The following is a 27,764-nucleotide window of genomic DNA, read 5'->3' as shown; positions in this document are numbered from 1 at the left end:
ATATGTATATACACATATTAGCACATAAATATATATGTATACACATATTAACACATAAATATATATGTATACACATATTAACACATAAATATATATGTATACACATATTAACACATAAATATATATGTATACACATATTAACACATAAATATATATGTATACACATATTAACACATAAATATATATGTATACACATATTAACACATAAATATATATGTATACACATATTAACACATAAATATATATGTATACACATATTAACACATAAATATATATGTATACACATATTAACACATAAATATATATGTATACACATATTAACACATAAATATATATGTATACACATATTAACACATAAATATATATGTATACACATATTAACACATAAATATATATGTATACACATATTAACACATAAATAACATAATTTATGCTTACCTGATAAATTCCTTTCTTCTGTAGTGTGATCAGTCCACGGGTCATCATTACTTCTGGGATATTAACTCCTCCCCAACAGGAAGTGCAAGAGGATTCACCCAGCAGAGCTGCATATAGCTCCTCCCCTCTACGTCACTCCCAGTCATTCGACCAAGGACCAACGAGAAAGGAAAAGCCAAGGGTGAAGTGGTGACTGGAGTATAAATTAAAAAATATTTACCTGCCTTAAAACAGGGCGGGCCGTGGACTGATCACACTACAGAAGAAAGGAATTTATCAGGTAAGCATAAATTATGTTTTCTTCTGTTAAGTGTGATCAGTCCACGGGTCATCATTACTTCTGGGATACCAATACCAAAGCAAAAGTACACGGATGACGGGAGGGATAGGCAGGCTCTTTATACAGAAGGAACCACTGCCTGAAGAACCTTTCTCCCAAAAATAGCCTCCGATGAAGCAAAAGTGTCAAATTTGTAAAATTTGGAAAAAGTATGAAGCGAAGACCAAGTTGCAGCCTTGCAAATCTGTTCAACAGAGGCCTCATTCTTAAAGGCCCAAGTAGAAGCCACAGCTCTAGTGGAATGAGCTGTAATCCTTTCAGGAGGCTGCTGTCCAGCAGTCTCATAAGCTAAACGAATTATGCTACGAAGCCAAAAAGAAAGAGAGGTAGCAGAAGCTTTTTGACCTCTCCTCTGCCCAGAGTAAACGACAAACAGAGAAGACGTTTGTCGAAATTCCTTAGTTGCCTGTAAGTAAAATTTTAGAGCACGGACTACATCCAGGTTGTGCAGTAGACGTTCCTTCTTCGAAGAAGGATTTGGGCATAAAGAAGGAACAACAATCTCTTGATTGATATTCCTGTTAGTAACTACCTTAGGTAAGAACCCAGGTTTAGTACGCAGAACTACCTTATCCGAATGAAAAATCAAATAAGGAGAATCACAATGTAAGGCTGATAACTCAGAGACTCTTCGAGCCGAGGAAATAGCCATTAAAAATAGAACTTTCCAAGATAACAACTTTATATCAATGGAATGAAGGGGTTCAAACGGAACGCCCTGTAAAACATTAAGAACAAGGTTTAAACTCCATGGTGGAGCAACCGTTTTAAACACAGGCTTAATCCTGGCCAAAGCCTGACAAAAAGCCTGGACGTCAGGAACTTCTGACAGACGTTTGTGTAATAGAATGGACAGAGCTGAGATCTGTCCCTTTAATGAACTAGCGGATAAACCCTTTTCTAAACCTTCTTGTAGAAAAGACAATATCCTAGGAATCCTAACCTTACTCCAAGAGTAACCTTTGGATTCACACCAATATAGGTATTTACGCCATATCTTATGGTAAATCTTTCTGGTAACAGGTTTCCTAGCCTGTATTAAGGTATCAATAACTGACTCAGAAAACCCACGTCTTGATAAAATCAAACGTTCAATTTCCAAGCAGTCAGCTTCAGAGAAGTTAGACTTTGATGTTTGAAGGGACCCTGTATCAGAAGGTCCTGTTTCAGAGGTAGAGACCAAGGTGGACAGGATGACATGTCCACCAGATCTGCATACCAAGTCCTGCGTGGCCACGCAGGTGCTGGTTTGCCCCAACGTCGAAGTATTTGGGCAAAGACCTCCGGATGAAGTTCCCACTCCCCCGGATGAAAAGTCTGACGACTTAAGAAATCCGCCTCCCAGTTCTCCACTCCCGGGATGTGGATTGCTGACAGGTGGCAAGAGTGAGACTCTGCCCAGCGAATTATCTTTGATACTTCCATCATAGCTAGGGAGCTTCGTGTCCCTCCCTGATGGTTGATGTAAGCTACAGTCGTGATGTTGTCCGACTGAAACCTGATGAAACTCCGCGTTGTCAACTGGGGCCAAGCCAGGAGGGCATTGAGAACTGCTCTCAATTCCAGAATGTTTATTGGCAGGAGACTCTCCTCCTGACTCTATTGTCCCTGAGCCTTCAGAGAATTCCAGACGGCACCCCAACCTAGAAGGCTGGCGTCTGTTGTTACAATTGTCCAGTCTGGTCTGCTGAATGGCATCCCCCTGGACAGATGTGGCCGAGAAAGCCACCAAAGAAGAGAATTTCTGGTCTCTTGATCCAGATTCAGAGAAGGGGATAAGTCTGAGTAATCCCCATTCCACTGACTTAGCATGCACAGTTGCAGTGGTCTGAGGTGTAGGCGTGCAAAGGGTACTATGTCCATTGCCGCTACCATTAAGCCGATTACCTCCATGCATTGAGCCACTGACGGGTGTTGAATGGAATGAAGGGTGCGGCAAGCACCTTGAAGTCTTGTTAACCTGTCCTCTGTCAGGTAAATCTTCATTTTTACAGAATCTATAAGAGTCCCCAGGAAGGGAACTCTTGTGAGTGGAACGAGTGAACTTTTCTTTTCGTTCACCTTCCATCCATGTGACCTTAGAAATGCCAGTACTAACTCTGTATGAGACTTGGCAGTTTGAAAGCTTGAAGCTTGAATCAGAATGTCGTCTAGGTATGGAGCTACCGAGATTCCCCGCGGTCTTAGTACCGCCAGAAGAGCACCCAGAACCTTTGTGAAGATTCTTGGAGCTGTAGCCAATCCGAATGGAAGAGCTACAAACTGGTAATGCCTGTCTAGGAAGGCAAACCTTAGGTACCGGTAATGATCTTTGTGAATCGGTATGTGAAGGTAAGCATCTTTTAAATCTACAGTGGTCATGTACTGACCCTCTTGGATCATAGGTAAAATTGTCCGAATAGTCTCCATCTTGAACGATGGAACTCTTAGGAACTTGTTTAGGATCTTTAAGTCCAGGATTGGTCTGAAAGTTCCCTCTTTTTTGGGAACCACAAACAGATTTGAGTAAAACCCCTGTCCCTGTTCCGATCGTGGAACTGGGTGGATTACTCCCATTAACAAGAGCTCTTGTACGCAGCGTAGAAACGCCTCTTTCTTTGTCTGGATTGTTGACAACCTTGACAGATGAAATCTCTCTCTTGGAGGAGAGTATTTGAAGTCCAGAAGGTATCCCTGAGATATTATTTCTAGCGCCCAGGGATCCTGGACATCTCTTGCCCAAGCCTGGGCGAAGAGAGAAAGCCTGCCCCCCACTAGATCCGATCCCGGATCGGGGGCCCTCAATTCATGCCGTTTTAGGGGCAGCAGTAGGTTTCCTGGTCTGCTTGCCCTTGTTCCAGGACTGGTTAGGTTTCCAGCCTTGTCTGTAGCGAGCAACAGCTCCTTCCTGTTTTGGTGCAGAGGAAGTTGATGCTGCTCCTGCTTTGAAATTACGAAAGGAACGAAAATTAGACTGTCTAGTCTTAGTTTTGGCTTTGTCCTGAGGCAGGGCATGGCCTTTACCTCCTGTAATGTCAGCGATAATCTCTTTCAACCCGGGCCCGAATAAGGTCTGCCCTTTGAAAGGTATATTAAGCAATTTAGACTTAGAAGTAACATCAGCTGACCAGGATTTTAGCCACAGCGCCCTGCGTGCCTGAATGGCGAATCCTGAATTCTTCGCCGTAAGTTTAGTTAGATGTACTACGGCCTCCGAAATGAATGAATTAGCTAGTTTAAGGACTCTAAGCCTGTCCGTAATGTCATCCAGAGTAGCTGAACTAATGTTCTCTTCCAGAGACTCAATCCAGAACGCCGCTGCAGCCGTGATCGGCGCAATGCATGCAAGGGGTTGCAATATAAAACCTTGTTGAACAAACATTTTCTTAAGGTAACCCTCTAATTTTTTATCCATTGGATCTGAAAAAGCACAGCTATCCTCCACCGGGATAGTGGTACGCTTAGCTAAAGTAGAAACTGCTCCCTCTACCTTAGGGACCGCTTGCCATAAGTCCCGTGTGGTGGCGTCTATTGGAAACATTTTTCTAAATATCGGAGGGGGTGAGAACGGCACACCGGGTCTATCCCACTCCTTAGAAACAATTTCAGTAATTCTCTTAGGTATAGGAAAAACCTCAGTACTCGTCGGTACCGCAAAATATTTATCCAACCTACACATTTTCTCTGGTATTGCAACTGTGTTACAATCATTCAGAGCCGCTAACACCTCCCCTAGTAATACACGGAGGTTTTCCAGTTTAAATTTAAAATTTGAAATATCTGAATCCAGTCTGTTTGGATCAGAACCGTCACCCACAGAATGAAGTTCTCCGTCCTCATGTTCTGCAACCTGTGACGCAGTATCTGACATGGCCCTAATATTATCAGCGCACTCTGTTCTCACCCCAGAGTGATCACGCTTACCTCTTAGTTCTGGTAATTTAGCCAAAACTTCAGTCATAACAGAAGCCATATCCTGTAATGTGATTTGTAATGGCCGGCCAGATGTACTCGGCGCTACAATATCACGCACCTCCCGAGCGGGAGATGCAGGTACTGGCACGTGAGGCGAGTTAGTCGGCATAACTCTCCCCTCGTTGTTTGGTGAAATTTGTTCAATTTGTACAGATTGACTTTTATTTAAAGTAGCATCAATACAGTTAGTACATAAATTTCTATTGGGCTCCACTTTGGCATTGCAACAAATGACACAGGTATCTTCCTCTGAATCAGACATGTTTAACACACTAGCAAATAAACTTGCAACTTAGAATACAATTCAATTAGAATAATATTAAAACGTACTGTGCCTTTAAGAAGCACAGAAAATCTATGACAGTTGAAAATTAATAAATTGAAACAGTTATAGCCTCAATCCTTGTAAACAACACAACTTTAGCAAAGGTTTAATCCCAATAGCAAAGATAACAAATTCTGAAAGCAGGAAACAATTACAGAATAAACGTTTTTTATCACAGTCAACTATAATTCTCACAGCTCTGCTGAGAGAAATTACCTCCCTCAAAATAAGTTTGAAGACCCCTGAGTTCTGTAGAGATGAACCGGATCATGCAGGAAATACAATGAACTGCTGACTGAAATAACTGATGCATAGAAAAGGCGCCAAAAAACGGCCCTTCCCCCTCACACACAGCAGTGAGAGAGAACAGAAACTGTCAGAAAAAGATTAAGCAACTGCCAAGTGGGAAAATGGTGCCCAAACATTTATTCACTCAGTACCTCAGCAAATGAAAACGATTTTACATTCCAGCAAAAACGTTAAACATAATTTCTAGTTATTAAACAGCTTAATGTACTTCTTACAGTGTAATTCTAGTGAAGTACCATTCCCCAGAATACTGAAGTGTAAAGTATACATACATGACATTATATCGGTATGGCAGGATTTTCTCATCAATTCCATTGTCAGAAAATAAAAGCTGCTACATACCTCTATGCAGATTCATCTGCCCGCTGTCCCCTGATCTGAAGTTTACCTCTCCTCAGATGGCCGAGAAACAGCAATATGATCTTAACTACTCCGGCTAAAATCATAGCAAAAACTCTGGTAGATTCTTCGTCAAACTCTGCCAGAGAGGTAATAACACACTCCGGTGCTATTTTAAAATAACAAACTTTTGATTGAAGATATAAAACTAAGTATAATCACCATAGCCCTCTCACACCTCCTATCTAGTCGTTGGGTGCAAGAGAATGACTGGGAGTGACGTAGAGGGGAGGAGCTATATGCAGCTCTGCTGGGTGAATCCTCTTGCACTTCCTGTTGGGGAGGAGTTAATATCCCAGAAGTAATGATGACCCGTGGACTGATCACACTTAACAGAAGAAATATATGTATACACATATTAACACATAAATATATATGTATACACATATTAACACATAAATATATATGTATACACATATTAACACATAAATATATATGTATACACATATTAACACATAAATATATATGTATACACATATTAACACATAAATATATATGTATACACATATTAACACATAAATATATATGTATATAAGCATATATATATTTAAATTTGCTGTCCATCACTGCATGACTTACCCCCTTCGCTGCGATTACGTTCTGTGCCGTGTATGATGGCATTTGAAGAGGCTCCCATTGGAGCCTATAGAATGCTCTTGTGAGTGCAAAGCTTCCATCTTTAAAAACGCGAGGCCGTGTTCGCATTGCACCTAACTTCTAATACATTTGTGTACATTTGTGTGTGCTGGTATCACAAGGTGGAGCGCCAATATCACTTTAGCGAAAGCAATATTTTGCGCTCCACTTGTAACCTGGCCCATTATTTTTTAAATATAATATTAGGCATTTTCTCTTATATTGTGAGATAAACTACAGTTGAAAAATATGAAAATATTTCAATATAAAATATATTTATACATTTCTAAACTAATTTCTATAAATATACTGATGTACACAATATACATACAATATAAAGTTTACAGGAATAAAATCTTAATTTTAGTACAAACAACATATCACTAGATTTGTCTGTCCTTGATGTGAAATTAAGAGAATACTCTGTAGTATACGACAAAGCTTTCAATGGAATATTTGCCTTTAATAAATCCCTTAAGGAACTTTAAGATCTGACAGATTTTGCAGCCTCTGTTCACAGTACAAACAAGCTTAATGAGATCAGACGACAGTGAGTGGGGATGGAAAAAACTAGGGACTACTTTACCATTCTGGAAATAAGACATATCCCTAGTGGTTCACTAATAAGGACACCTATACTCTTGGTCAAATGATACAACATATATATTCATTCGATTATTCTAAGTGCAGAATCTGTGGCTTCTGCACCCAGGAACATATTGGTATAAATTCAATATAATCCATTAGTGAGACTAAAATATGGAAGAAGAAAAAAGCCCCAACATTGCAATTAAAAAAATTGCACAATTCAAAGAATTTTCTACTTGCCGCTTATCACATTTACAAGCATAGAACAAGGTCCGCTGTGAAAAATACAGGAATCACAATAATAAAAAAAAGGCTCTGTAACATTACAGAACTATTTAATTAAAACTGGAAGAAACAGCCTGGATAAAAACTTCACACATTGAGATAACCTAGTCAGTTGTAAGCAGAGATACACAACCATGAAATTAAATGTTTCACTGGGGCAATATGAACTCACAGTCTTTATGAATTCTGCATGCTTCACAAAATATGATTTTAAAAGGACAGTAAGTCACAAATAAACTTTTACTATTAAAGGCAGGAAACTCCGAAATGTTAATTCATGATTTGGATAGAACATACCATTTTAAACAAGTTTCCAATTTACATTCTCTTGTTATCCTTTGCTGAAGGAAGTAGGAACAGCATTGCATTACTGGCAGATAGATGGACAGATGTCGTTAGCCAATCACAAGAGACAAATGTATGCAGGCACCAATCACCAGCTAGCTCTCATTAGTGTAGGATATGCATGTATTAATTTTCAACAATGCATATGTAGAGAACAAAGAACAACTGAAAAAAGAAGTGATCTTAAATGTGTCCTAAAATTACATGCTCTATCTGACTCATGCAAGTTTAATTTTGACTTTTCTATCCCTTTAATGAAGAGCATGCAACTTTAAGCAAAATTCCAGTTTAGTTCTATTAGCAATTTTTGGACTCTTTTTTATGCTCTATGGGGTTAGAGCTTGAGTGTTATTCAACAAGAGTTTTACTGCACGCCCCAATATGCAGATGTTACCGCACACTAGACTGTCACTCAAGTGTTAAAAAAATAAATTTATAATATGAGAGCGAAATTGGAAGTGTTATGGATCACACTTTTGCATGTCTATATCAAAATATCATAAGTAAGAATTGATAGTTAATTGATTTATCAGTTATTTTGTTTTAACTAATATTTGATTTAACTTTTGAGTACATATCTCTACTTCTCTTTTATTAATTTTCCCTGGAATATGACAAAGTTTTTCCTCTGTGAATAGACGGTGTGTTTTTAATGTTCTATTAAAATCTCAATTTACAATTTTCATGTTCATTCCTGGATGGGATTTAATCAAATGTGCTAACACCTGAGAGCTCAGTGATTAGCACTCACAAGCATGACTAAGGTCCTGTCTGCTGCACCTGTTATATGTACCAGTGTTAATTTTGACTGCAAGTTTCAGTTTATTCTTAGTTTTAGTCTTTTGACTAAAATGCCATTTTAGTTTTAGTCATATTTTAGTCATCTGAATTGTTTTAGTTTTAGTCTAGTTTTAGTCGACTGAATCTCCAATACATTTTAGTCGACTAAATCTCCAGTAGATTTTAGTCAACTAAAATCTAAGGGGTTTAGTTAAAGTGTAATGCATTATTTAAGCATTTCTCTATCATTTGCAAACTGATTACATACTCCAGGAGTAAACATAACACCTGTTAATATTTATGGTATTAAAGTTTAAACATGCAATACAGACACAGATTTAGCCGTTGTGATATGTAACATCTTTATTAAACTTAAAATTAAATAAAACCAAGTTTCATAAACAAACAGAAGTGCAACTTTAAAATATAAAAAAAAAAACTGTATTGGCTGTATTGAACATATTACCCAATATAAAAACTATAACAGTTCTCTGTTAATAATTAAAACAAGTATCAAGAAACTCAACACAACAAAAAGTTTCTGCAGATAGCACAGACACAGCATAACTTAAACCCATATTCGTGGTTTATGCTTATTTCTATAGGAAGAATCAATTGATTGTTCACAGATTCAAAAACGTTTCGGCAACGATATTAGCACTGCTCTAGAACTTCCAAACTTATTATAAACTCCTGGAGTAAAGGTTTATTAACCTGTTTTCTTTTATGGTATTAAGGTTTGAACATGCAATACAGATTTAACAGATTTAACTGTTGTGGTATATAACAGTCTTTATCTTAAAATTTAATAAAATGAAGTTTCGTAAATTTTACAAAAGAGCAGTAATTGAATATGGATTAATTATAACAACTTGCATAAATTGTTTTTGTCAGCAAATTTTGATTTAGTTTTAGTCATAGTCTTTTGACTAAAATGTCATTTTAGTTTTAGTCGTATTTTAGTCATTAGAATTTCTTTAGTTTTATAGTCATTTTAGTCTAGTTTTAGTCGACGAAATTAACACTGATATGTACTAGACGGAACTTCACTATTGGAATTTTCTCTCCCTTACCTTTCAAGGTCACTTGGATCTTCACATAGATTGAAAGATTACACAACACACATTGTCACACAGTATCAGTGCATCATTTTGTTTTTGTTACACTTTATTTTTGTGAGCACTCACTGCTAAAGTGTTTATTATTTTATTGTGTTATAGTTAAAGGGACACTAAAGCCACAAGTTTTCATGGTGAAAATGATTCAGATAGGGCAGGCAATTTTAAGCAACTTTCACATTTACTCCTATTATCAATTAGATAGATAATCCCTTAATTACCAATTCTCCAGTTTTGCATAACCAACACAGTTATAATTATACATGTTTTACCTCTGTAATTACCTTGTATCTAAGCCTCAGCAGACTGCCCCCTTATTTCAGTTATTTTGACAGACTTGCATTTTAGCCAGTCAGAGCTGTCTCCATGTCACGTGCATGAACTCAATGTTATCTATATGAAACACGTGAACTAATGCCCTCTAGTGGTGAAAAATTATCAAAATGCATTTAGATTAGAGGCGGCCTTCAAGGTCTAAGAAATTAGCATATGAACCTCCTAGGTTTAGCTTTCAACTAAGAATACCAAGAGAACAAAAATTGGTAATAAAAGTAAATTGGAAAGTTGTTTAAAATGACATGCCCTATTTTAAACATGAACCTTTGTTTTGGACTTGACTGTCCCTTTAAGCTTGCTTATTGTTTGGCTGAATGTAGTCACCAATAAGCAAGCACTATACTGGGTGCTGCCCCTAAAATGGGCCTGCTCCTAAGCTTTAAATTCCACATTTTTATATAAGGATAGCAAGAGAACTAAGAAAAATTGATAATAGGAGTAAATTTGAAAGTTGCTTAAAATTGCATGCTGTTTCTGAATCATTAAATTAAAAAAAAAATGGGTTTAGTATCCCTTTAATGTTCTGGTCTTAAAGGGATATAAACCCAGATATATTATTTTTTGTGATTCAGACAGAGCATATAATATTAAAAAAAGCTTTCAATTTACTTCTATTATCAAATTTGTTTCATTCCCATGGTATTCCTTAGTTGAAGAGATACCTAGGTAGGCATCTGGAGCACTATAATGCAGGAAATAGTGTTCCATCTAGTGCAAATGAATAACATTCTTGTAAACCTTGCGGCCAATTTGTTTAATTTTTCGAATGTTGCAAATCCCAGACCTTGACTCTGCAGTTGAATTCTTTCAGTCCGAACTCCTACAAGTTTGGAATTTACATGCCCCGCTGCTTAAGGTGAGAGTAAAAGGAGTACACTTGAATTGGATCACAGCTGACCTCATTCAAATGTACCAGTTTCGAGATTCATTGTGGTCAAAGTTCAAGCATACTGGCTCTATGAACGATCACTGTGTATATAGACAATGGCGAAATATATGCACTAAACAAAATAAAATTGTCCAAGGCCCAATATTTCTGTGAAAATCTGAACAATAACATATCAAACCCTAGAAAGTTTTGGAAAGTCATAAATAATTTACAAACTCCACCAATCCACTCCCAACCCTCCACTGTCAATGTGGACAACCAAACCCTGCAACTCCCCTTAGATGTAGCAAATGCCTTTAACAAATATTTTGTCGGATGCTCCACCACCCTGATTGACAAACTAATAAATGGCACGCATCCTGAAGCTACAAATGTGGATCAGGCCCCATTAAATCAGCAAAGACCCAATATAGAGAAGTTCAATTTTAGACCTGTACCCATCAATGTGATTAAGAAAAACCTTAATAACCTAAAAATGAAAAACCAGTCTGGACCTGATCAAATCCCAGCAATGCTGTTGAAGCTTAGTGCGCCAGCAATTGCTAAACCTGTCACAACCATAATTAACGAATCCTTGGTGTCTGGATACATACCCAAACTCTGGAAGACTGCAAGAGTAGTGCCTATCCATAAAAGTGGGGAGATAACCTTGGTTTCTAACTATCGCCCAATATTATTGCTCCCAGTATTGTCAAAAATCTTAGAAAAATGCGTCCATACGCAATTATGTGAATATTACCAACAATCTAACTATCTGACCCCTGATCAATCAGGTTTTCGTACAAATCACTCCACTACAACTGCCCTCCTAAAAGTTTGCAATGATATCCAAACTGGAATGGAACAAGGAGACCTAACTGGTGCTATTTTCCTTGATTTTGCAAAGGCCTTTGACACAGTAGACCACGACATACTACTGCTCAAACTAAAAAACTCAGGTATTGGTGATCGTCCGCTAACCTGGTTTCGATCATATGTATCGGATCGATCACAATATGTCTCCATTTCTGACAGCGACTCCCTCCCTCTCCCAGTCACGTGTGGTGTTCCCCAAGGTTCCATTCTCGGCCCCCTACTATTCACATTGTTTATAAACGATTTGCCTAATGTCTGCAAATCCTCAACTGTACACATGTATGCAGATGACACGGTAATCTATGCAAACAATTCCGATCTACCGCAGCTTGAAGCAGTACTCCAAGACCAGTTCACAGAGGTAGAAAAGTGGATCTCAAAAAACAAACTCTTCCTAAACACTGACAAAACTGTCACAATGATCTTTGGAACAGGACCTAAACTACACAAACTACAAAATTCCCATCTATGCATCAAAACAAAATCAAATTGCACACTGACCGCAGTCCACTCTTTTAAATACTTGGGTATGTTGTTAGACCCCAATCTATCTTTTGGCCTCCATATAGAAAAACTGGCATCTAAACTTTATCCAAAAATAGGTGCCCTGTACAGAAACAAATCCTGCCTCAGCCCTACTGTAAAGGAAAAGATTGTACAGCAAATGCTGATGCCTATCATGGATTACGGGGACGTAGTATACGCACCTGCACCGCAAACTCACCTTAATAAACGTAATACATTGTATAACTCGTTCTGCCGCTTTGTGCTACAATGTAACTACAGGACCCACCATTGTGACATGCTAAAAGAACTAAACTGGCTGTCGCTGGAATCCAGACGCACCCTCCATCTTTCTTGCCTTGTGTTTAAAAGCTTTTCTGGGAAGTTCCCACCCTACCTGAGCAGTATGCTCTCACCGGTTATTCCCACCTCCTATAACCTCTGATCCAGTACCAGCACATTATTTAGCGTGCCTCAATACAAAAAGAAAGCAGCTCGATCCTCCTTTTTCTACAGAGCACCACAATTATGGAACGACCTCCCGCACACTTTCAAACCTTCCCCATGCCTAAAATCCTTTAAGAGATCCCTCTCTACATATCTCAAAACAGAATGCACTGGTCGTGGTTGATTATATATTTCCTACCTGTTCTATGTTAAATTTGTGTGCATATATCATGTATTATTATTGTTTTGTATTTTATTGTACCCATTGTATCAATGCAATGTTTTGTGTACCCAGGACATACTTGAAAACTAGAGAAATCTCAATGTATCTTTCCTGGTAAAATATTTTATAAATAAATAAATAAAACATTCGCCCACCCCTAATAATTAGAGTATGTCATTTTAGTTTTTTGAATGTTCTTGTATTTCTTAAAGGGATAGTCTAGTCAAAATTAAACTTTCATGAATCAGATAGAGCATGCAATATTAAGCAACTTTCTAATTTACCCTTATCAATTTTTCTTTATTCTCTTGCTATCTTTATTTGAAAAAGCAAGAATGTAAGCTTAGGAGTTAGCCCATTTTTGGTTCAGCGTCTGGGTAGCATCTTCTGATTGGTGTCTAAATGTAGCCACCAATAAGCAAGCACTACCCAGGTGCTGAACCAAAAATGGGCCGGCTCATATAAAGATACCAAGAGAACAAAGAAAAATTGAGAATAGGAGTAAATTAGAAAGTTGCTTAAAATTGCATGCTCTATCTGAATCATGAAAGTTTAATTTTGACTAAACTATTACTTTAACTTATTTACTGAAGATGTTGGTGTATAACACTTGTTTTGTTTGTTAGATAACTGTATTTGTTTTCTTTATTCCATGCTTGGCCACATTAATATCTCAAGTACCAACAAAACTGAAAAGAAAATGCTACGTTCTGTAGTTCTACCTCAAGGGACGCAGGGTGCGCAATAGCCTCAGCACACGCAGGATGCCCAGTATCTTTGCCCCTCCATCTGATGCCATAGAGACAATGATGTCAATGATGGAAACAAAAACCAGGAGCCCATCCAGCACGTTCCAGCTACTTTGCAGATAAGCGTTCTCTCCAGAGACAAAACCCAGTGCTACCACCTGAGGAGAATGAGAAGAGTTTATAGTTCCGCTCTTGTAGGGTATATTATGTCCCATGGACAGCACAAGATATAAGCTCTGCATTCAAAACAAGTAAAAAAGTTACAAAGGAGAAACATGACTAAAGTGTTAAAATAATTGTTACCTTATGTGTGTTAAATTAGAATATAAAGAACAACTGTGAGAATTATGATGCTGTGGTAGATTAGGAAATGTTGTTCATTTGAATTTTATAGTGTGTGAATTTTATATATATATATTCAAGGAAGTCCAAAATTCAGATTAATGTAGAGCATACACCATTAAATATTATATTACACCATACACCATATTATATTATAAAGTTGTTGTTTTTTTGTTCTTAGTTAAAACTTGGAACATTTTTATGACAGCATACTTAGGTAGGTTCTGAAGCATGCATCTGTATTGAGCACTATGTGTCTGCGGCAATGTATGTGGCAAATTTATACAAGCAACCTGTAAAGGGAGATGTAGCTACAACAGACAGTGCTGTGTGACAGCAAGGAACACCAACAGGTCTGCCTTCATTAACTACTAGTGTTCAGTGTCTCCTATCAAATAATAGATACATTATCAGTTTGTGTTTAGACTTATTTATTAAACAATGCTTCTAGATATACAGCTTAGTTTACCATAGAGTTTTACCAGTGGCTGAATGTACCGCACTCTGCAGTTCCTGTATAGCATATAGGTTCCTTGTATAGCATTGCTACACACACTGCTGCAAGCACATATTGCTCAAGACACATTGCTTAAACACACTCCTGAGTCTACAACAGTATGCTCCAATGGAAGGAGGGGGGAGGTTTCAACAAAAGAAACCAGGAGAATTAGGAAAATATGATAATATAGGTGAATATATGCATTTTTTTTATTAAAGATTCCAGGTTTTTTTGTTTTTTTTAAAGAAGTCAAAACTTTGATTCACATAGAGCATACAATGTTAAAAATGTTCTAATTTACTTCTATTATAAAGTTTATTTGTCCTTGATTGAAACTTGAGCTCTTTTAATGACAACATACTTGGGTTAGTTCAGGAGCATGAATGTGTATTGAGTACTATGTGCCTGCAGCAGTGTGTGTTCAAGCAACCTGTAGAGAAAGCAGGCAGTAATGAGTGATAGCAGAACACCCACAGCTCTGGCTTCACTTACAAGTACTGCACACAATATTTGGTATCAAAAGATAGATGCACTCTTAATTTGTTCAGACTTCTTTATTAAATAATGCTTCTAGCTATACAGCTTTGTTTACCATAGAGTTTAGCTATGCAGCTTGGTTTACCATAGAGTTTAGCTATACCGCTTGGTTTACCATAGAGTTTTGCTGGGGGCTGTATTGTATTCTAGAGCTCCCTCTACAGGTTGTGTATATATCATTGCTACATACACTGCTGCAAGCACAAATATGCATGCACACTCCCCAGTCCCCAGCGTAACTTAATATAATCTAATGGAAAGAGGGCAAGTTTCAACCGCAGAGACCAAAAGATTACATAAGTAAATTTAAACTTTAAAAAAAATAAAAAAAATAATTAAATACTTCACACATTATCAGTTGTACTTGTTATTTGGTCCACATACTGAAAATGGCAATAGTCTGAGACAGTCGAATTATCTCTGCATCATATTAATTATAATAAATGTGCAATACTCAAATATCTGTGCAAATGTTTGTGTGTTGAACTTTTAAATCTGGTGCAAGAATGATCTAAATGCCACAGACCATTTTTGGATTTAGTTTATACATCCCAAATGCTCAACAGTATTACAATATTAAAGTACCTTAATTGTCATCTCTACAACAAAGATTGCTGTGAAAATGTAGTTGGAAACGCTCAAGAATATCCGTTCCTGAGAAATGAAAGAAAAAAACAAATACAGAATAAGTTAAAATACAGTAATCAGCATGAAAACATTGTTACCGTAAATTACTGTGTGCGGAAAAGTCACATTTTTGACAAATCCTGGGGCTTTTACAAAGGAAAAATGAACTAGTAAACATTTAAAGGTTCTGAATGGTACAAAATATAAATTCTTATTATAAACTACTGTACATTTTTCTTTTGTGTGTTTTATTTTGGATATTATTACAACTATTTTAGTGAGTCTTTTTTTTAGATTTCTGTCGTTTTTTTTTTTTTGTTTTTTTTTAAAATTAACAAGAATTTGTCCAAAATCTTCTGAATAGAAATGAGACATTTGTGCTGTTTTTAAGCTGTTTTGCTTGGAATATCATTATTAAAATACACACAAATGATATTTAAAGCATTACAATAATCACAAAAAGTTAATTTAAAGGGATAGGAAAGTCAAAATTAACCTTGCATGATTCAGATAGAGCATGTCATTTTAAGACACTTTTAAATTGACTTCTATTTTCAAATGTGCTTCGTTCTCTTGTCAGAAAATGAACACGCACAGATCGTACACTAGTGGGAGCTGTTGCTAATTGGTGCCTGCACACATTTGTCTCTTGTGATTGGCTAAATAGATATTTTCAGCTTCCTGTCAGTAGCGCAATGCTGTCCCTTCAGCAATGGATAACAAGAGAATAAAGAAACTTTGATAACAGAATTAAATTGGAAAGTTGTTTAAAATTGTATGTTATATCTGACTCATAAAAGAACATTTTGGGGTTTACTATCCCTTTAATAGCTATATACTTGAAAAGTTAAAAGGACATGAAACCTAGCACTTTTCTCTCATGATTCAGATAGAGTGTGTATATTTCAAACAAATTTCTAATTTCCTTCTATTACCATTTTTTTTTCCGTTCTTTGGGTATCTTTTGTTGAAAAAAATCTCAGGAGCGTGCACGTGGCAGGAGCACTATATGTCAGCAGTTTTGCAAGAATGTTATCCATTTGCAAGAGAACTAGATGGCAACACTATTTCCTGCCATATAGGGCTCCATACACCTATCTAGGTATCTATTTAACAAAGAATATCTGTCTGAATCACAAAAACATTTTTTTGGGTTTCATATCCTTTTAAAGGGATATTAAACCCAATTTTTTTCTTTCATGATTCAGATAGAGCATGCAATGTTAAGCAACATTCTAATTTACTCCTATTATCAATTTTCCTTTGTTCTTTTGGTATCTTTATTTGAAAAAAGCAGGAATGTAAGCTTAGGAGCCAGCCCATTTTTGGTTCAGAACCCTGAGTAGTACTCGCTGATTGGTGGCTACATTTAGCCTTCAATCAGCATTGGATTAACCCTAAGCTTCAGAATCTAGTTCAAATTTTTGTCTGACTGAGAGACCAGGCGGACATAGCTTTTTAAAAGGTTAATTGGTGCAGCACTCTATGTTGGTTTAAATAAGCTATGGTCAGTGATACAAAAATGATGCACTCTAAAGAATTAGTTAATGTAACTTTTGTTGTAGAATGACCTTTTAAAGGGACATGAAACCCAAATTGTCCAAACCCATAGATTCCAATTTACTTCTATTATCAAATTTGCATCGTTCTCATGTTATTCTTTGTTGAATAGATATCTAGATAGGTATCGTGCAAATGTCTGAAGCATTACATGACAGGAAATAGTGCAGCCATCTACTGCTCTTGCTAATGTATAACACTGTGGAAAAAGTACTGCATAAAGGGAAGCAGAAATGTGCACGCTCCTGAGTCATGAAAGAAAATTTTTGGATTTGATTTACCTTTAACCCTTTGAGTGCTAATGACGACTCTGAGCCGTCACTAGCACTCTCCCACCTTGAGGGAGATCTGGGGGCTCCCATCCGCTCTTACCCCGGCGATCGTGCCTGTAGAGTGACAGGCATCGCCGGGGCTTCCCGTTTTGCGTGGTGACGTCACCGTGCAACTTTATTTATACTTAACAATTTTAAGTATAGGAGCAGGGGGCATGCTGCTTAGAAGCCGGTATCTCAGGCATCTAAGCAGCTACAGACCCCCAAGACCCACCATTGGAAAGGTAATCGCCTAACCTTAACAACAGTTTAAGTATTGGGGGTCTGGAAAAAAAAGTTAAAAAAAAATTGTTCAAAAAAGAAACAAAAAGAAACTTAAATAATCTTAGCACCCAGGTGGGAAAGTGCTTAGCACTCAAAGGGTTAAACTGATCTAAACAAAAATTTGGAAAGCACTTTACAATATCTGCATAAGCTCCTAACTCTGTTTCTCAGGATTTCACTGAAATAAAACCACAATAATAAATATACAATAATAACAAATAATGCTTATTATTGTACAGGTACTTGCTTGCTACCAACGCTCACTAAGCTGTAGCAAAAAGAACCAGCCAATGAACATAAACTGGAAGTACCTATCAGCGAATAAACATAGTGAAAAGTTTCTATCACCCAATGAACATTCGTAGGAAATACAAAATCAACACAGCTTTATTAGTTTCAATTTCATTCTAAACATCTTTTCCTGAGGCAACATAATTTCATATGGATGACAAAAGTGTTTTGAGTACAGTGTCCCTTTAAAGGGACTCTAAATCCAAATTTTTTTCTTTCATGATTCAGATAGAGCATGCAATTTTAAGCAACTTTCTAATCTACTCCTATTATCAATTTTTCTTTGTTCTCTTGCTATCTTTATTTAAAAAGCAGGAATGTAAAGCTTAAAGGGACATTCAACACTTAGTGTAACAGGTTTTAATATTGTAAATTAAGAAACGGAGGTCCGCCTACACTATACCCCTCCTCCCTTGCCGCCTTGCTTCTGTCCTAATCAGCGGCGCTAACTACTCTAATACCCGGTCAATATGGATGCCGAACTCCCCCCACTATTACGTAGCTGCCTTCTTCTTAAACTGATAAGCAAATCAGAATCCAGTCCTCGGACTGAAATTGCACGCGCGTGCAATTTCAGTCCGAGGACTGGATTCTGATTTGCTTATCAGTTTAAGAAGAAGGTAGCTACGTAATAGTGGGGGGAGTTCGGCATCCATATTGACCGGGTATTAGAGTAGTTAGCGCCGCTGATTAGGACAGAAGCAAGGCGGCAAGGGAGGAGGGGTATAGTGTAGGCGCACCTCCGTTTCTTAATTTACAATATTAAAACCTGTTACACTAAGTGTTGAATGTCCCTTTAAGAGCCGGCCCATTTTTGGTTGACAACCTCGGTTACGCTTGCTTATTGGTTTGCTAAATGTAGCCACCAATAAACAATCGCTATCCAGGGTGCTGAACGTAAAATGGGCTGGCTTCCTAAGATTTAAATTCCTGCTTTTTTAATAAAGATAGCAAGAGAACAAGGAAAAAATTGATAATAGGAGTAAATTTGAAAGTTTCTTAAAATTGCATGCTCTATCTGAATCATGAAAGAAAAAAACATGAGTTTAGCGTCCCTTTAAGGTAGAAATGCAGGAAAGACACAAATAAACATGATATATGGGATTATGTGGATTAATAGGATGTGGAGATCAAGGTGACCATACCATGCTCAGAGGATGGATATCTGGACGTTCAAGGGCAATAGTAATACAGTTCAAGAAGATGAAGACGAGCACTATGTGGTCAAACATTTTGTGGGCAATAACCTTCTGGCACATCATGCGGAACCTGGTCAAATAGATAGTACTTATTAATTAGAACCTGTGCACAATCATAAACCATATCAGCACCAGAAAAAAAATACACTCCCAGGTAAGCAAAAGACTTGATGTCATTTATTCATCAATCGGTGAACATCATTATTGTAACATGGTAGCATTCAACATACAGTTGGTGTCACGCGTTTTGTGCATGCTCACATGACCTGCAGGTCCATTCATCATCAGTTATTGAAACAGTTAAAGGGATACTGAACCCACATTTTTTTTCTTTTATGATTCAGGTAGAGCAGGCAATTATAAGCAACTTTCTTATTTACTCCTATTATTACATTTTCTTCGTTCTGTTTTTATCTTTATTTGAAAAAGCAGGAATGTAAGCTTACAAGCCTGCCTATCTTTGGTTCAGCACCTGGGTAGTGCTTGTTGCAATCAGCAAGCGCTATCCAGTGTACTGAACCAAAAAGGGACCAGCTCCTATGCTTACATTCCTGCTTTTTCAAATAAAGATACCATGAGAACAAAGAAAATTTGATAATAGGAGTAAATTAGAAAGTTGCTAACTATTGTATGCTCTATCTGAATCGTGAACAAAAAAAATTGGGTTCAGTATCCCTTTAATTAGCCAATTATATATGTTCATCTCCCTATGTTATCACCTACTTATATAGGGTAGTAGGCGTTAAAAGGTAACTAGTATTATAAACAATTAAACCCCAATATCAGACTTTAAAGATGCTAAAATATAGATATATGATGTAGACTATGAAATGATGTATGATGTTAAGTCATTGATTTACTTCACTGGCAAAAACATAATGCTGTTAAAAATAATATTAATGAGCATTGTCCTTACTGGTTTTGGGGTGAGAATATGTAGAGGGCCCAGTCTTCATGAGTTTTACACCAGTTTGGCTTATATGGCTCCAAAATCTTTCGAATCCGGAAACAGTAACTCTGGAAATACATCATGTAAATCACAACATGAGAAATATAAATATAACGTGGCTCTAACCACTCCCAAACCAAGATAATATAAATAGATAATATCAATGGTACAATGTAAAGACAATTTTAAAGGGATATAGTCGCTCCAAGTAAAGTATTATCAACGAGCAACTGGCTATATTTACATGAGGGGTTTGCATCCTTTACACATTGGGAGTCACAACATTATTTTTATTATATTTGCAGGACCAGTGATAAAATTTTATGAAATTCTATTAAAGTGAAGGTAAACTTTCATGAATGAGTTCCCGGTTTTTAAAAATCCTATTAAAAACAGGGGCACTTTCATTCATGAAAGTTTACATTTCAGTAGTTTTGTTAAAATACTTGCCTTTTCTTCTTGCAAGCCGGAGCAGCAATTCCCCCTCCTGCAGCTTGTCTCTTTTTACATCAGCAATGACGAATCCGGCTTCCTCCAATCATGGCTTTCCCCCCCAGAGCAAACATTACCTGAGGCCATGCCGTGATTGGAGGAAGCCGGATTCGTCATTGCTGACGTAAGAAGAGACGACTTGCAGGCGGGGGAATCGCTGCTCCGGCTTGCAAGAAGATAAGGTAAGTATTTTAACAAAACCGCTGAAATGTAAACTTTCATGAATGAAAGTGCCCCTGTTTTTAATATTATTTTTAAAAACCGGGCACTCATTCGTGAAAGTTTACCTTCACTTTAAGGAAACCACAAATAATAAATATAAACGTGTAACTAATCAATCACAGGTTAAAAAATACAATGTGAGATAAATAAGAAAAAAATAAATAAATAAAAAATAAACAAAAACAAACATAAAGTGGTACAAGTGGAAAAGTGATAATATATCTGTATATTGAGAAATATGCAAAAGAGGATACAGTGTCCAAGGTTTTTTTGGAGTCTTTCCTTCTGATTCAACACTTAATCCACAGTTTCTCCACATGAACACATAAAATAGAAATAAAAGAACACAATAGTACAATCTTGTTAAACTTTTCTAATAGATTGAGGCCAATTTCCAAGTTGTGACTCACGTGGTTCAGAGCTAAATTTGTAAAGCTCAATCGTATACAGCAGTGTCATGTTTGGTACATAACCAACCTTCAGCGCGGCTTGTATAAAAATGGTTTTATTTGATGAGACCACTGACTCCATTTGAAACACAATGTTTAGCCGAGGGAGCTCTTAGACACACACTAACTATAGCAAAACATATAGTGCTTACAGGTATGGGCCTAGAGTTACCATCATATACACACAATTGGCACAAAGAATTGGACATTGACTTAGATAATGCCACATGGAAACGAATTTTTCAGTCAACCAAAACTACATCCACATCTGCAAAAATCATAGAACTAAATTATAAAATCTTAGCAAGGTGGTATCTTACCCCATCTCGCTTGAGAAGCATATACCCTACTGCGTCTGATAGATGTTGGAGACGGTGTGGCCTAAAGGGATCAATGTCACATATTTGGTGGAGCTGTCCAAAAATTCGTACATTCTGGGATCAACTTGAATCCTTATTAAAGCATCTGTTTACCCCTACCTTTATACTGAAACCAACTATGGTCCTCTTAAATTTACCTATTCCAAAAATGTGCCGAATTCGCCAACGCCTACTCCAATTTATCCTTAACTCAGCTAAAACAACTATAGCCCGAAATTGGAAAAACCCCACAGCCCCTACAATGAATGAATGGCTACACCATTTTGAGGAAACACTAATACTAGAAGAATACGGTTATTTTAGAACCCAAAGACTAGAGACATTCCTCGATATAAAATTCTATTGGGAGACAATTAAACAAAAACATTTCAGTAACTAGAGAAGAGAAATAAGCTTTTTGACTGGGTAATGAACAGATTGACCTCTCCTTACCCTCCCCCCCCCCCCCCACTTATTGCCCTTCTCTCCTTTTTCGCTCTCTACTATCCTTTCAGCCCACCAGACAGAGTGGTATGATGTCGCTTCGATATGACAAAGGTAAAAGTTATTGTTAAAATGATAAAGGATGAATAATAAAAGATACAGAACGGGTGTTCTTTGGTAAAAGATAAATGATGACTGAAGAATACAGCAACTGCGATTGTTGTTTTTGTTTATACATGTTTACTGTTTTTGACAATGCGTAGGTTTCTGTCACTGAATAATGTTTAAATGAAATACCTATGTCTTGTTGTAAGATTTATCTTTTGGAAAAATAAATAAAAACTATTTTACAAAAAAAAAAATGGTTTTATTAAAACATATAAAATGTACTCAACACTTTAGCATAACAATAGACATACATAGGGCATAAGATTGAATTAACCACATCTAATACGGTCATATAAACCTATAGAGAAAGGGTCCAAAACACCTTATTATTGCCCAAAGTCCCTGTGTAGAGCCAGTGATAGAGTCCCAGTAAATTAATCCGAAACGCGTTTCGCTTCTGCTTTGTCAAGGATATACAGATATATTACCACTTTTCAACTTAAACTACAAATAATTAGACATGTACATTTTGTTTCATTCCAAATTGAAATTCTGACAAATTTGCCAAATTCAGAGATTAAAATCGATTTGAATTTCCAAATTACCCTAGCAAAGAAACTAAACTAATCCGAATGCATTTGTTACGAATAAATCCGAATTAGTTTGGATTTATTCGTTACATTCGAATGGCCATGGGCTAATCACAATTCAGCATAAAAATTAAATTTAGTGAGATTTAGTGAGATAGAACAGTGAAATAATTCTGTTTGTTTAACTTGGAACCATCTAAATCAACATAACACATACCGAACTTCTGAATTTACAAATCAAATCCGAAACAAATATATCCAAATACATCCGAATTTATTCGAATCCGAATTTGAATCAATCCAAAACTAAATAAAAAAAAAATACGAAGAGGTATTGCCAACAGAAATAGTAAGGTTCTTATGCCCCATTACAGATCACCTACTAGGCCTCATCTTGAGTGTTGAGTACAGTTCTGAAGACCATATCTCCAAAAGGATATAAACAAACTAGAACCTATTAAAGAGACAGTCAAGTCCAAAAAAACTTTCATGATTCAAATAGGAAATGTAATTTTAAACAACTTAGGAGGAAGGAGACACAGAGGCGCCAATATGGCCTAGTAACGTCTGCCCAAGAAGTAGAAATATATTCACATAAATAGATCACCCAATGGTGCAAATGACGCAGGCTGAATCAGTTAGCAGTGGTTCAGCTCAATGTATACCCGCAGGGAAGAGACTCAGAGGAAAACCAGCAAGCAGCAATCGTAGTTCCTATATCTGACACAAAACAATATCCATAGCCCAGTACAATTTGGACACCAAAATTCCCAGATAATGGTCAGACTTACAGATATTAGCGCACCTCCAGGTGCAATCAAAGCAAGCTGGAACCTCTCAGTCGCCCAGCAGACTGTACTCAGGTATAGACCACGTCCGTTTGCCAGTCGCACAGTATAAATCCAAAGAGTGATAAAAAAGGAAGGACTCTCCAAATAATGGAAGCAGCAAGTGTATCAAAAAAAGCATATATTTATTAAAAAAACAAAGCAACGCATTTCTCAGCCTCTGAAAGGGCTGTTTCTTCAAATATATCGAATATGATATAGCTTGAAGAAACAGTCCTTTTGCTTTGTTTTTTTAATAAATATATGCTTTTTTTATACACTTGCTGCTTTCATTTTTTGAAGAGTCCTTCCTTTTTTATCACTCTTTGGATTTATAGCCATAGAAAGAAGAAGATAGCTATATCCTCTTGAAAAGAAAGGGAATTCAGCACTCTTAAAGGGACACTGAAGCCAATTTTTTTTTCCATTCATGATTCAGATAGAGCATGAAATGTTAATCAACTTTCTAATTTACTCCTATTTTCAATTTTTCTTTGTTCTCTTGCTATCTTTATTTTAAAAGCAGGAATGTAAATCTTAGCAGCCAGCCCATTTTAGGTTCAGCATCATGGAAAGCACTTGCTTATTGGAGGCTTACATTTACCCACCAATAAGCAAGCATAACCCAGGCTCTCAACCAAAAATGGTCCGGCTCCTATGTATCACATTCCTGCTTTTTAAATAAAGATATCAAGAGAACAAAGAAAAATTGCTAATAGGAGTACATTAGAAAGTTGCTTAAAATGGCATGCTCTATCTGAATCACGGAAGAAAAAATGTGGGTTTATTGTCCCTTTAAAAAAATACAATTATTTTATTAGAAGAGAGAAGGGGGAGAGCTGATATGATAAAAACCTTCAAGTTATATAAATGGAAGCTGAACATATTTTACCTAAACAGTGCAACCCAGTAACAAGGGGTCATCAGCTTATACTGAAGGGTATTAGATTCAGGAGTAATTTGCAGCAGCACTACTTTAAAGAAAGCCTTGCTGATTTATGGAACACACTTTCATTAGAGATGATAACTGTGTGAAACTTTAAAGGGACAGGATTTAGCTAGAGCATTGTTTCTCAACCGTGGTCCTCAAGTACCTCCCAACAGGTCAGGTTTTCATGATAGTTGAACCAGTGCACAGGTGAAATAATCAGCTGATAGGTGAGAGCGGGTTAGTAACCATGGTTACTGATCAGCTGATTACTTCACCTGTGCATGGTTCAGCTATAATGAAAACCTGGCCTGTTGCGGGTATCACCAAACTTGAGAAACACTTAGATAGAGAATACTTTTTTTTTAAAAAGTGGAAAATGTATGTCTATTATCAAATGTGCGTAGTTCTGATGTTATTCTTTGTTGAAGAGATATCTAAATAGGTAGAGTGCACATGTCTGGAGCGCTATATGACGGGAATATTGCTGCTCTTGCTAGTGAATTACATTGTTGCAAAACTCCTATCATATAGTGCTCCAGACACATGCACGCTCCTGAGCTTATCTTCCTGCTTTTCAACAAAGGATAACAAAACAAATTGATAATGGAAGTAACTTGGAAAGTTGTTTAAAATGGCCTGCTCTATCTGAATCATGAAAGAAAAATGTGAGGGTTTATGTCCTTTTAAGAATATCTGGGATAAGCATAAGGCTATCCTACAAACTAATTAAAGGGACATGAAACCCCAAAATTTACTTTCACGATTCATATAGAACATACAATTTTAAACAAGTTTACAATTTACTTCTATTACCTAATTTGTTTAATTTTCATTTTCTTATCTTATCTATCTTATCTTTTGCTGCAAATGCAGCAATGCACTACTGTAAATTTGATGAACACATAGGTTGAGCAAATAACATGAGGCATTAATGTGCAGCCACCAATCAGCATCTCCTAAACCTAACTAGGTGTCCTTTTCAACAATGGACATCAAAAGAACAAAACAAATTAGCTAATAAAAGTACATAGGAAAATTGTTTAAAAATCATACGCTCTATCTGAATCATTCTACAAAAAAATGTGTGTGTTTCATATCCCTTTAAAGGGATACTAAATGCAAATGTTTTCTTTAATGATTCAGACAGAGCATGTGATTTTAAGCAACTTTCTAATTTACTCCTATTGTCAATTTTCTTCATTCTCTTGGTAACTTTATTTAAAAAGCAGGAATCTAAGCTTAGGAGCCGCCCATTTTAGGTTCAGAACCTGGGTAGGGCTTACTTATTGGTAGCTAAATGTAGCCACAAATAAGCAAGCGCTATCCAGAGTGCTGAACCTAAAATGGGCCGTCTCCTAAGGTTTACATTCCTGATTTTTAAATAAAGATAGCAAAAAAACAAAGAAAATTTGATAATAGGAGTAAATTTGAAAGTTGCTTAAAATTGTTAATGAACCTCTCAAAAGAATATTAGATTAGCTATGGTTCTAATTGAGCATTTCACATCCCTTCTTAAAAATAAGATCCATATTAAAGAAGCCTTCAACTCAATATCCTGGAATCACTTATTTACCACTCTAGGAAACTTTGGGTTTACAGGTTGTTTTACTAATTTTATGAGGTTAATATATCAAAATCCAATATCACAATTAAGCATAAATGAGATGCTCTCTCTGAATATAACTCTCTATAAAGGTACAAGACAAGGTTGCCCCCTCTCTCCTCTTCTCTTTAATTTGGCATTGGAACCATTAGCTGTGTTATGCAGAAACACATTCGAAGGTATTTTGGGGAAAGAAGACATATTTTATCTTTATACGCAGATGATATACTTTTTTCATGGGGAATACTAAAATAAATATACTCCGTTTATTAGAGATTGTTGCTGAATTTGGTAAATTTTCGGGTTATAGGATTAACCTCCAGAAGTCAGTGCTTTTATGGGTAGTTGAAAAGAAAGACAGTTTTCGTTTAAATCCCTTCATTCAAGTAGATCGTAAAATGAAATATCTAGGTATGTTTCTCTCCAAAAACCCCAATGAATGGTATGAGCTTTTTTTTTTGCCTTTGTGGCAAAAATGTTTTCTCTTCTTACAGAATTGGACTAGACTACAATTGACTCTCTCAGCTAGAATTGTCCTTATTAAAATTATTTTATTTCCTAAACTACTATTTGTTCTTCACAATGTCCCTATACTACTGAAGGTTCATGATATTAAGAGATTTAATTTGAACTGCTCGCAATTTCTCTGGGGCAAGAGGGAACCCAGAATATCCATCAATAAATTATCAGATTCTAGAAAAGAGGTGGGCTTCGCCCTCCCTAACATTAAGTTTTACAATTGGGCAACACTAAGTAAGATTGCTTTAGACTGGTTTTCTGCATCAGATTTCATTACCAATCTGTCAGATGAAGAAGCCATGGTCTCTCCATACTCTCTAAAAACTCTTTTACACTTAGATCTAGATGCATCTATGAAAAAGAGAATACCAAACTATACTATAAAGAATATCCTTGTAGCATGGAACAAGGTCTGTAAGTTCTTAAAAGTAGATAAAGGTATGTCATCATATCTTCCAATAGAGGGCAATCCACAATTCAATATCGCTCTTAATTCGTTAGCCTTCAAAAAATGGACACAAAAGGAGCTTAAGTTTATATCTAGGGACAGTCTAGTCCAAAATAAACTTTTATGATTCAGATAGAGAATGTCATTTTAAACAATTTTCCAATTTACTTTTATCACCAATTTTGCTTTAGTCTCTTGGTATTCGTAGTTGAAAGCTAAACCTAGGAGGTTCATATGCAAATTTCTAAACCTTTGAAGACTGTCTCTTCTGTCAGGACATTTTGACAGTTTTTCACCACTAGAGGGTGTTAGTTCATGTGTTTCATATAGAAAACACTGTGCTCACCCACGTAAAATTCCAGTGTGCCAGCTCTGATTGGCTAAAATGGATGTCTGTCTAAAGAACTGAAATAAGGGGGCAGTTTACAGAGGCTTAGATACAAGGTAATCACAGAGGTAAAAAGTGTATTTATATAACTGTGTTCGTTATGCAAAACTAGGGAATGGGTAATAAAGGGGTTATCTATCTTTTTAAACAATAACAATTCTGGTGTAGACTGTCCCTTTAATATGATCAAGTCATTTGACTCACTAAAGTCAGAATTTAATATAAACCTTAATTTTGTTTTGCGTACTTACAGGTACGACACTA

General features: G+C 36.5%; 1 protein-coding gene across 1 annotated transcript in view; it reads right to left on the bottom strand.

Moving 5' to 3' along the window:
• CACNA1H (calcium voltage-gated channel subunit alpha1 H) overlaps positions 1-27,764 on the bottom strand; it is a 498,677-nt gene that overhangs the window by 143,765 nt on the left and 327,148 nt on the right. The window contains exons 16-19 of the mRNA XM_053694739.1: positions 20,088-20,188; positions 19,118-19,241; positions 15,484-15,552; positions 13,494-13,678 (exon numbers count right to left, since the gene is read on the bottom strand). Coding sequence (XP_053550714.1) covers positions 13,494-13,678; positions 15,484-15,552; positions 19,118-19,241; positions 20,088-20,188 — 479 coding nt within the window. The remainder of the gene's footprint in view (positions 1-13,493; positions 13,679-15,483; positions 15,553-19,117; positions 19,242-20,087; positions 20,189-27,764) is intronic.

This window comes from Bombina bombina, chromosome 11 (genome assembly GCF_027579735.1).
Source record: "Bombina bombina isolate aBomBom1 chromosome 11, aBomBom1.pri, whole genome shotgun sequence".
NCBI classification, from domain to species: Eukaryota; Metazoa; Chordata; class Amphibia; order Anura; family Bombinatoridae; genus Bombina; species Bombina bombina.
This window is presented reverse-complemented; position numbering and strand designations above follow the sequence as displayed.